This window comes from Perca flavescens, chromosome 16, assembly GCF_004354835.1.
Source record: "Perca flavescens isolate YP-PL-M2 chromosome 16, PFLA_1.0, whole genome shotgun sequence".
Lineage (NCBI taxonomy): Eukaryota > Metazoa > Chordata > Actinopteri > Perciformes > Percidae > Perca > Perca flavescens.
Window position 1 is genome coordinate 27438875 of NC_041346.1, and position 12285 is coordinate 27451159.

General features: G+C 42.1%; 1 protein-coding gene across 2 annotated transcripts in view; it reads right to left on the reverse strand.

The window, feature by feature from the left end:
• Positions 1–4040: 4040 nt before the first annotated feature.
• Positions 4041–12285, reverse strand: part of pitpnm2 (phosphatidylinositol transfer protein, membrane-associated 2) — a 61217-nt gene continuing 52972 nt past the window's right edge. For both annotated transcript variants that reach the window (XM_028601872.1, XM_028601871.1), the window contains 2 exons: positions 12091–12219; positions 4041–11103 (listed from right to left, as the gene is read on the reverse strand). In XM_028601872.1, coding sequence (XP_028457673.1) covers positions 10738–11103; positions 12091–12219 — 495 coding nt within the window. In that variant the 3' untranslated portion in view covers positions 4041–10737. The remainder of the gene's footprint in view (positions 11104–12090; positions 12220–12285) is intronic.

A 12285-nucleotide genomic window follows, 5' to 3' on the forward strand; every position in this document is an offset into this window, starting at 1 on the left:
TTCCTAGCTTCACCTTCCAATGCTGAGATCAAATGGACGGCTCTCTCTGATGGGGACCAGCCATTTGCGGTTGCTAGAAGACCAAACTGGGCCCAGTATGTTTCCCAGGAAGTGAGTCCATCATAGCGCCCAACCTTTAAGCGGACGTCTGGGGGATGGTTGTTGCACCCTCATTAGGGCCGCGGTTAGTGCGGCAGTCAAAGCTGGTAACAGGTCACCTGGTTGGTTAGCAGCCGCAGGTGAACTAGCTGGGGTGGCAGTAAGGGAGCAACACTTTTCACGTCTCTCCACAGGTTGACAAACTGAACTGGCACCCTCACTGAATGGTGGGCGGGTTGTGAATCCAAGCCACCCACTGGAACATTAGCATCATGGGTAGCAACTGCAGCGTGCTTATTTTTGGATGTGTCCGTTTTGACACTGGCATGGTTGGTGCCCACATGTTCCTTATTGGCGTTAACCTGATAAGCGTTAGCATGAGCCTCTGACTCCTGAGGTTTAGTCACAGAGCTTTCCAGGAAAAGTCTGAAAGCACGTTCCATTGCAAGGCTCATCCTTTGCATAAAGCCCTCCTCTATTCTAGCTGTAATGTCTTTCTCTAACTCTGTGATAGAACTTGGTTGGCCATCCATTTTACCTTTGGGATCTGCCTGAGTAGTGACATCATCGATGACTGCTCGACTGATGCAAGGTCTGCGTGCGTCCGGATTGTTTACATTTAATTCTCCGAAACGAAATTGAAACGGACTTTTCCTCATAGCTTCGGGAACGTCCGTCAGCAATGTAGCTAGGGGTGAGTGAGTTGTTTCCCCACCTTTCTCCGTACAACTTGGTCGCCGGTCATTGCCGGCTTCCCCTTTGGTGTTTCAGGGGGAGTGTATAGGGCATAGCGGTCCGGTTTTCCGTTACGTTCAGCCATCCTGTTTCCTTGGTGGTGGCTAGCGGTGGTAGCCAGCTATCGTGCGGGGAAGGGAAGCGTGGTTGATCCCACTTCTGACACCAATGTAGCGTTACGGCTCTGCCGCACGGCTGGCTAGGTAGCTGAATGACGAGGAGACAGTGGTCGAAGTTTAACCGGATGGACCGGGCTTTATTACCCTCGAACACAGGCTAATAACAGGGTTGGAAGAGTGCCAAAAAACAACAACAAAAGAGCTGCCGGTGTTCTGTCGATCTATGCTACCTATCGAGATGTGCTACTTAGCGGTTCTGCGCATGCGCACGACCCACAAGCGTGGTCTGATTCCCCGCCCATAAATCTATGCATCCTTGCGGTCGGACATGTGGTCGATACTGTGGATAATGGAGTAATATCTAATAAATCATTTATTCATTGTGCCTTTTGATAGGGTATATTTTTCTATCAGAATACGCTACCACTGAAATATTCAACAAATATAATTTAATAGAATATCAAAATATGCTCCTTATCTCTTTACAGTGCACATGGAGTGAGTAGTGGTGCAATATATAATGATTCTGTTGGGAAGCATTATTTTATAGGGTATATTTGTCATATCAGAATATGCTACCACTGAAATATTCAATAAATATATAATGGAGTATCAAAATATGCTCAAATAAACATAAGATGTCAATACTGTTAGAGCTATACCTCTATGGGATTCAGCCTGCCTGCACAATTGGAAATGGGGACACATAAGGAAGCACATTTCGATAGGGCAGCGCGACTCGATAGACTCTACTATCGATTTGCGCTACGGTAGCGTTTTTCGACAAGGCAGCATAGATCGTCAGAACACCGGCCCCGACTACCTCGTTAGCTTCCTACCTCTCCTAAAACTTCCCCCTACCTTCCCGCCTCCTCACCAACCTGACCAAGCAGCTGAACTAGGGCAACATCTTCCCCCAATGAACACCCCCCCCGAATCTCTCCCATATCAGTCCTGCAGGGTCGCTACACTACATATTTATGTTTTTGTCCACAAATCCAATGAAAAGACCCAACAGTCAATCTCTCAATTATTTCCGAGTTTAATTACTACCCTGTCTGTGGTTCTCAGCCCAAATTTGTTCGCTGTAAATATTTCTAAAAAAGGGTCTCAAAATATAGATATTGTATCTAAATATCTCTAGTAGGCCTACATTTTTTTATCGTACAGCGGACAGAATATTTTACCTTCAGAACTGCGGTAAGGGTCTTTAAAACATCGCAGGTTGATTATCATCAAGGTTCTTTATTCGATAATGTTGCCCATTTGAATTGTGTTTTTAAGCCAAGTACCCCCTGACCAGAATAAAAATTAACTCACACAGGCATAAAATACAATAAAACAAATTAAGGGAGGGTCTAATGAAAATATCTTCATGGCTGCATTATGAGAAATGATGTGTAGCAAAAAAAAAAAAAAGCAGCAACACAAAGATTAAAACAGCCATGTCACTGAAAAACATTTAAATGCTGATGAAAAAAGGCAACAAAAACCTTTAAAAAAGCGTAAAAAGTTGGTAGAAAGAAGGAAGTAAGGCAAGAAGAGATGGAAAATAGTATCAAAAACTTAGAAAAGAACGATAAAAACTTCGTAAAAAGCAACAGACTTGTAAAACAAAACAAACAGTAGAAAGAAGGAAGACAAACTTCGAAAAAAAAAAGTGACAAAAACCTTGAAAGGCGGAATTGTTTTTTAAAAAGCGATAAAAAACTTAGAAAAACTCGGAGAAAAAGACAGTAGAAATAAAGAAGGAATGGAAGGCAGGTCGAAAATAGTGACAAAACGCAACAAAAACTCTTTTTTTTTTTAAAAGTGACAAACTTCAAAAACGTAGAAAAAAGCGCTCACGTATACGCGCCTCAGCTCGAGAGGGGTCTGGCTGCCAGACCCTCTTGCTCAGCTCCGGGTCCAAGCTAAAATGGCGCGTTCACTTACCTTATTACTGTCTATGTCACTTACCAGCAGAATAAGTTCAGTCCGTCGAACAGAGGGACACAGTCGGTTAGCTTCAAATCACTCGTAACCGCTGGCAACAACACAAAACGTCCGTCCTTCGTAGTTCATTTCCTCCGCCCCATAAATAAATCTACCAACAAGCGGCCCGGCCCGGCCCGGCCCGGCCCGGCTCCCTATGTTAGGCCGTCTGTTGGGTCTGTTCCCTGGAGCCGGCTGCTGCTGCTCACCTGCAGACAACAACCATGGCAACAACCATGGCAACAACCATGGCAACAACGGTGTTTCCGAAGAAAACTCACAGCTGGTTTATAACTCAAGAGGGGTCCCTTGGTTATGTTTTTTTGTTGGCCATTATTTTGCGTTCACTGTTAAACTTTTTGTGTGTTTGTTGACATCATGGATGTATTAAGAGAAGAAGAGGTTGATCTGTTGTTAACACTTATTATATCAGAAATATGGGTTTCTTACAACTAGCTAAACCAAGTTGCCCCAAAACAGCATGGATGCATGGACGTTGTATTATATGGAAGCCATACAACATTCTTCACAGGTAAAAATATTATAATTTCTCCCATTGAATTTTTAGTGTTTTATTCAATTTAATAGTATTTCTTTTGTCTTCGTCTCCTGACTACTTCCTGGACGGGACTACGACTAGAGGGTTAAACTTGACTTCCAACTGTTAAGGACTCATTTAAGTTAATAAACAGTACTAACATTTAAATTTATACATTGGGGTTGAACTTTGGGTTTCATATTTGTAGGGTTGACTGAACACAATTAAAAATATAATCTTTGTCAAGCTGCTACAGCATGTTAGCCTAATTAGCAGTTAGCACTAAATAAGGTACAGCTGTAAATGTCATTAGTTTTGTAGGTGATTGGTCAAGTATTGGATGTATTAATTTTGACTAGATGATGAAGACTACTGTAGAAGAAAAGGGATGGGTAGAAGAGAATATTAGCTGTCGATTTCTTTCCATCAAAACCACAAATGTTGACCCCAAAGCGTCAATATTTCATAACAACCCATCTGATATTTGTTGAGCTACTTTGTATGTTGGAAAATGTTGAAGCCAACCAACAGACCCACTGTAGCATGGCTAATAAACTCACACGTACACATGTAGATTTACCGTCCAATTGTATTTATTCCACAGAACAGACAATGGTAGAGAGAGAGCCGGGGCATATATGTGCCTGAACACATATATGAACTATAGGAGACATTAGTACCTACTGTATCCTCTGTCTGAAAACAACTAACTGGCGTTGTTAATCAACTACACACAGTGCTTTTATCAGTTCATGTTATGAATTAAAAGGATAACACTTTCCAATCATGTAAGAAGAGGTAATGGCCTTTTGTATACAGGTGCTAACAGCATACAGAGAAATAATACTTTATTTTAAAGCCCCTTGTTTAGCATTTACAAGCACAATATTAACACTGAATAAAAGGGTTGTAACACTATGTTTGTAGTCAGTTATAAAAAAAAAATGTTAAGTTAAAGTGGACAAAATAATGTCATTTCACTTATTTAATTAGGCTAACATCACAATAAATCAACATTTCGGCACAAAGCCTTCTTCAGAGCGTTTTAGAGAAGACTCTGCTGTAGGAAGAGATGAAATTGTTACAAATAAACAGTGTAATAATTATATAATTGCTTATACAACTACATAGTGTTATGTGTTACAGTATGTGTTTGTACTGCTTATAAATGCTAAATAAGAGGGTTAAAATAAAGTGAAATACTTTAAAATCAGAGCATATCAAACTTGAACGTAATCTCTAAAACTGAGCTGAAGATAAACCTCTGTAGGTCTCTAAGCGTCTTATCCAAATGTGGCAAACAAATTGTAATATTCTCACATATAATCAGCAGAATGTTTTGATATTTATTTCATTAAACAGTGAGGACATAGTGGACAACTGGTGTATTATTGTTAAGCATGAAGGTTAAGTACTTCCAATCCGACTGGATGACATGCAACAGCTTGTTAAATAGAGCTGCTTCGTTTATGGGGTTTCACTTTTATCATGCACCCATCACTGCTCACTGAAAAACCAGTCTCCAGTTATATTTCAAAGGTTTTGTAAAATACTACAGTTTGAAAAATAGGTACGGTAAGTCCTATAAAATGCTCAGCAGTTGACTGTTGTAAAGAGCGACAGCAGAGGTCAACAGTAGATCAGATACAAATAGTTTTCACGAGGTGTGAAACACAACTGCAGGTGTGTGTGTGTGTGTGTGTGTGTGTGTGTGTGTGTGTGTGTGTGTGTGTGTGTGTGTGTGTGTGTGTGTGTGTGTGCGTGCGTGCGTGCATGAGATTTCAGACTGTGGATTGCCTGTAGCTTGAATAGAGCTCAACAGTGTGGTTCCGGAAGTAAAAATCCCGTTCATTTTCTCCATAAGGGTTTTGATTATCAGCCATAATGTCTAAACCATTCGAGGTAGAACTGACCACGAGCTACGAGGTTGTGAAAAGACAGTTTCTTGGAAGTCTGTATGAAATCAACCTTGTTTTAAGAAAAACATGTTTTTATTCGCGATGTCAAGGAGAAGTACTACACTACCCACAATTCTAAGCGCAACAGCGACGTGTCTGATTGGTGGTAGCCCGCTGTTAACATGGCAATGTTTACCGCACCGGCGAGTGGCTATGGCGAGCTGCTACTATTGAAGTCTCTGATCGTTTCTGTACCCAGTCTTGTTGTACCTTTGCCTTTTTTTTTTTTTTTTTTTGCTGTTTTCAAAATGTTATTTTTGCGCCGAATCAAATCTTTTATGGTCACGATTCATCTCGTAGCTGATTGGCTTGGTTCCAGGCTTGTTACATAAACATTTAATGGAACGTCAACGGATATATTGAATAGTGAAAATCACTTACGGAACCAGAGCCGTTCAGAAAGTGGGCGCTCGCTGTTGAGCTGCGGAGACAGCGGTGTAGCCTGGCTGCGATTGGAACGATAATATTGCACTGCTAAAAACTAAAATCCTTTCTGTGATGGTCCGTTGTCTTAATGACCGCCAAAGTGACAAAAAAAAAAAAAAAGCTACATATTTTCAAATACGTTTCACCTGAAATTTCCAGAGTAGCATCATGATCTTTATGTAAATAAATAACTCCTACATATACATCTTTACAGTATGTACACGGACACAGCCACGGCCCCTGAACAACAGTCTCAGAATCCAAAAGGGGCGGACATTCAACTCATCAGCCAAATCGGCTAAAAAGGGGAACAATGTGTTTGTAGCCAAAAATCTGCCACCCCACGGCACAACGGAAACTCAATTTAAAAGTCAATGGCCTAAAGAGCCTATTGTCCATGATTAGGCTACAGCAACATGCTCGGCCTCTGCTCACAATTCAAAGATTAAAAAGACACCTTCAGTTTTCGGTCAAAGCCACTTTTCTTTCTCAGACATGGACAACATTATATTAAAAAAAGGTATAGCCTAGTCACCAAAAAGCATCAAAGTCCAGTCAGAGCAGTAAGTAAATGCTCCCAGTACACTTCTCCCCTTCTTACTATAATAGAAGGCTGGTTACGGTCTAAATCAGGGGTTTTCAAACGGTGCCGCCTCCCAGGGGGGGGAAAGACAATGGGCGAGATGAAAGAGACAGGTGCATGCAGGTGTTCAGAAAACAATGGGAAGTTAGATAGCGTAGTTTTGTCTGCAACTGGTGCAGCAGGGGTTGTGGCACACAACTCATGAAGGCTCTAAAAGGTACTTTAAAAGAGGCTTTCACACCATTTCGGTTGAATCGGACTAGAGTTTGTTTTCCCCCCTTGGTGCGGTCCGTTCGGGCAGGTGTGAATGCAGCAATCACACTCGGATGCGCACCAAAAGCGGACCAAACGGTCCTGCAGCGGTTAGTTTGTGGTAAGAACGTGATCCGATCTCGAACAGACCCAACTGCTGGAAAAACTGCGCATTTTTTTTGGACTAAACTAGTTGCCGTAGTCAGCTGCGCTGTGCTACGATGACCAGGGCTAGTTGTCTCTCCTTAGTAAGACTTGCAAAAGTGGCGTGTTGTCTTCTGGCTTTTCTCCTCTTTTTGTCTACTTCCACGAGTTCTGTTGGAATTTTCCCGCATGTTAAGTCTGACCAATCGAAGAGCAGTTTAGGAAACGCGTTCAAAGACACATCTGGTCAATGATGTGAATGTTCTCACGTGACTTGTTTTGCTGCATTTTGGTTCGTTTCACCAACTCATCAATTGATTCGGACCAGAGCAAACCGTGTGGTGTGGAAAGGAACCGAAACGGCTGATAAATGCTACAGGGTATAATGTTTTCCCCCGGTCCAGACCGAGCACACTAAAACACTTAGTGCCCAACTCATACTCATTCTTGGAGTCATAATTCAGTCAACTCTTAACACAAAAACATAACACATATCTTTAGATTCAGTCTGACTTACACTTCCAGTGGACCTCTGCCAATTAACATTCATAAGTATGCTTAGAAATCACAGAAAAAAGCTGCTTCTTATAACTTCAGAACTTGCCTGAAAATCATCAGGTTTTAAAGTTTTCCTTAATGTAACCCAGTGATAGTTGTCTGTACATCTGTGGGTACATTATGATAGGAAGTGCTAATGCTAATCCGGCATACTTTTAATTGCCAAAATGTAAACAAATTTAAGCTTAAAAAAAATGAAGCTCAAGCTGTAGTAAGCATAACTCGTGCGTCCTGTTTACATCTCCCAAAGCATTGTGGGAACCGAAGCTCCGAAACTTAGAGCACGATGATACTCCAAATAGAAAGACAAAGGGTAGTAATATGAGGACGGAGGTGTCACACGTTGAAAACCCCTGGTCTGAATACTTCTCCTCTAGGCCGTTTTACCGTTTGGCACGTGTACTTACATTATTTTCATATTCTGACAAAATGTACAGACGTGTGCCTATCTGCACATACAGTATACCCTGAAATGAACAAAATGTGTCATGCACTACAGAGGTGTCCAAATGTAGCAACACGAGATGGTAACTACAGTATATTTCCACCGTAAACTAGTGCAAAAAACAACAATGAGGTTACACAGTTGATTAACTACAGTATTTAGAGAATGATTTTGGCTTTCGTGTTGGGTTGAAGACATTGCTGATCACACAGAGAGTGGAAACAGACACTACTGTGTGGCGTGGAAGTTGGGCATAAATAAAACAACAGCATAGTAAAATGAAAAGGTACAACCGCTCCACACATCCAAAAGCTTAAAAGAAGAGGTTCTTAATTTCTCAAGTCGTTTTTAAAACAATAGTCACGTCAGGTGCCCATTTGAACATTGAAACATTACAGTTTTTGCTTGCTTTAATCATTTCTCCTGTTCATACTGGCCATTAAAAGATCCCTTCCTGCTGTGCTTCCACTCTAAGTGATGGGGGACTAAATCCAGTAATCTAAAGTTATCTAATGCCCCTTTTACACATGCACTGCAAAACCTGAACCTATCTAGACATTACCCAGCGGAGCTGTATGTGAGAACGCAAATGTCCACATTAGTTGGACCGGACATCAAGCGGTCTTTACCCTGCCAGGTCCCAATTACAAAGTTTGTGTAATCTCCAAATGAGCCCAAAAGTGTGGGAATTTACAGCGAGCGAGTGGGCGTGTAAATGAAATTTCTGTTGACTCACGCACTACCAATAGAAAACAAACATCCGAAAAAAGGCAACAAATATGTCCAACTGGAGAGACACAACGAGGTTCGGGAACTTCTGTCGGTAAGAGGCCGATGCCGGAATCGTCAGACAAATCAAGGAACGGCAAGAGGCGGCTCGAGAGTATCAAAAATGAAAAATGACACGATTTCCGGAGGAAGGGGTGAGTTTTTGGTTTCTGTTAGCAGAGCTCACTCAGTACTGTGATACATCCTGAAATTGTCCAAAATGTTTTGATCTAATTTCATACTAAAAAAAAAAGTCTATAGATTTCCACTTGATTTGACTAACTCACTCTGCTTAACTTTCATATTAACTTCATACAAAAATAAGTTCTTACACAGAAAAATTTCGTCCCCCATCACTTCCACTGGAAGCACATTAGAAATGTTGTAATGGTGAGTGTAAACAGAAGGAACAACTGTTAATACTATACCTTCACTATTGTTTTAAAACTCGAAAAACTGCGAACCTATCCTTTAATGAGGGAGGGTGGCATCAGCACTGGAAACTATTTTGTGCGCAATGTTTTAGTTTTTTGATTGGAGATGTAAGGTGGCTTCTTCCTCCTTATTCCTCTTCATCTACATCCCATTTGTATGAAAATATACAGTTTAGTAGACAGAAGCAACAACAGGATGTTTGCTCTCATGAGGGCACCAGTGATTTTCTCCACATTCACCACCGAAAGGATCGATCCAGTCTTCTCAACATTCATGCTGAATCACTACCGGCCCATTCTTCAGTCCGTTTGGTAAAAATACTGAAAGATTAACAGGTCTCTGTAAGTGAAAGCTGTATGGGAATAATGTCTCCGTCCCTCCTGGCATCCAGCCTGAAATGAAGCAGGCTCTTCAGCAGAAACATAACATCCAATCCCCCATCCGTCCGAAAGAGCAAAAAGCCGGGGAAAACATCTGTCCCAGCAGCAGCAGCACATGTGGGGAACAGAACACCACCAACAGGTGGATCAGAGGTATTGCAAGCAGATGAATATATAAAGGGATTGTTGCTGTGGACTGTACAGAGTTTCAGTTGTCGCTTTAATGCTGCATGCCCTGTTTGTCTGCGGTCTGTTCCATCGGTGGAGCAAGTGTGTTGTTGGATATTAAGGCCTTGGATGGCCCAGAGGCCACACTGAAAGGGATAATACTACAGAGTATCCCCACCCCACACACACACACGGGGGAATGAAAACTAGCATTATGTATTTAAACACATGTAGCATATTAGTGAGGAACAAAATTGTTTGTGACAAAGACAAGAAGTACTTTCACATCTGATAATTCACGATGACTATATTTCATGATTTTTAAATCCAGCTCCCAGGTTTTTAAAAGGATAAGTTCACCCAAACTAGATAAAAATGCATATTTTCTCACTTACCTCAGATTGTATCTAGCCATGCAGACAATTTGAGTTTTATGTGCCCGGTCTAAGATGTCTGTCTCCACCTGAATGCAATTGTGGTGCTCACAGCAAGAAAATGAGGCAGTCATCTCTGACATATCGGATCCTGGACGAACAAAACCAAAACTACCCGCATGGAAAGGTACCACAAGAGGTAAGTGAGAAAATATGTTTGTCTTTTTTTTGTAATTTGGATGAACTGACTCTGTATTCGACACTCTGTACTTATTGCCAGTCATTTCCGGAGGCGAGTTGTTGTGTTTGAAACATGTTGTCGCCTAGCTGACAGTGGGACAGAATCAGACGTGAAAGCCATCGGCTCTTTGCCACGGCTGCCGGTTAACGTGCTCGGCTGTTTGAGGATGAATCTGGCTCTGCAGTTTGTCCTGAGCTCATGAGAGTGTGAATGCTTGGACAGTGTGTTGTTTACGTGTGTGTTTGGAAAGGGGAGGTGGGGTCCCGTTATACAAGATTAGTTTAAGGCTTACAATATTTCATTTAATCCTTCCTCGTCATCTTTTTTGAATAGTTAGTGATGTTTCCTATAAAAGTATTACTGTAAAAGAGTCATGCTACAGAATTGTGTCGTTCATGCTGTATCCGTCTCTGTCCCTTTAATTTCTAAAATACAAACCCTACATCCATTTCGTCTTCTTCCACCCTTCTCTCTGTGTCCAATCCAGAGATCGTGGTGGTTCAGGCCGGGTCCTTTAACACCACAGCTCCACCTCAAACCTTATTTCGGGCCGAGTAACCCTCCGCTGCCCTCCTTGGCGCTCCCGCTGCGGCCCCAGCACCCTGCGGCTATACTCATGCTCCTCTGGGTCGCTGGCCCGGCCCCTCGATCACGCTCCATTTCGCACTGGCTCAGGGTTCGCTCGGTCCGCCCCGGCTGGTTCGTAGAGGCCGACCCCGCCCCTCCGGGCTGCTGAGAGATGGTGCGAAAGATGTGATTGCGCTTGCGAAGGAAGTCTCCTCCGGCTGCACCCATCCCAAAGCTGCTTTTGCGGAGGACCATGCGGGTGCTACCGGACTTGGCAGGACGAGATCTCTGGTTGTACTCCAGCTGGGACAGGTGGGTAGCATAGCCATCCGAGATGAACTGGAAGAGACGTAACGGCAATCAGATTTGTATGTATGTATAGAGGTGTTGAAATTAATCAAATAATCGATGCATCAAATCATGGACGTGGACGATGCTGCATCGATAATCTGCACGCTCATAATCGATTATTTCCGTTTACAATTTAATGTCGGCCTAACAACATTTCTGTTTACATATTCGGTTATGTTTTGCACATTCAGGAAGTGCCATGTGCTCAGTGCTGTAGTTTCATGTATCAAATTTATTTAGAATTAGAGCACTGCAGAATGTTGTTTTTGAAGCTTGAAAAGCTATGAATTAAATATCCTACATGGCTTTAATAGAATGCATCGAGATATCGAATTGAATCGCTGACATGATAATCGCAATCGAATCGAAAGATCAGTGAAGATTCACACCTCTATGTATGTATCTCCGACAGTGACTGAGATCAAACACATCTTCAGAGGCCCATTAACCCAATTACAGTAAGACATTTTGCCCCATGAAAACTAAATCCTATCCGCATCATTTTAGTCACCTAGAATAGACACCGAAAAGATTGCTGCAAGTCCGCTCAGCTCCGCGTCTGGTAAACCTGCCTCGAAGTGTCATACCATGCAGCTTATCCCAGCAACAGTCGAGTTTCAAATAAAATACGCACCTAGGTTTACGTAGGCGAGTGAGAGGCTAAAATACAATTACAATTTTCCAGGACAACATAAATTACTTCCAAGTTCTGGTCATTTGAATCAATTTCCAAGTGTTTCCATGACTGGAAAAGTAGAAGTAAAAGATCACTGTCACATTCTGAACATTTCTATTGTAATAGTGATTAAGAGGCTTGGTTAATGGTTAAAATGTTGAATATGATGAACTAACTTGTATATTTATTACCATCGATTCACCGCATGGACTGCACAAAACAACACAACTATACTTTGACTGTTTGATAGGGTGTAATGCAGTAAATGTATGCCTTTGCTATCAGGATTTATTCAGTACCTGACACTGGTGCTGCAATTTCTTCGTGGGCCTTCCCACTATGTAGATGTGTGACGGAGGCAAGCCGATAGTTGAGTACACAGATATGTCCTTGGTGGAGCCGTAGGCTGCAAAGATCCTCATGTGGGCCTAAAGAGGGAGGGTGACTTTTAGAGACTTCCAGGATTTTATTATATAGCGGCCTCAAACTCCCAG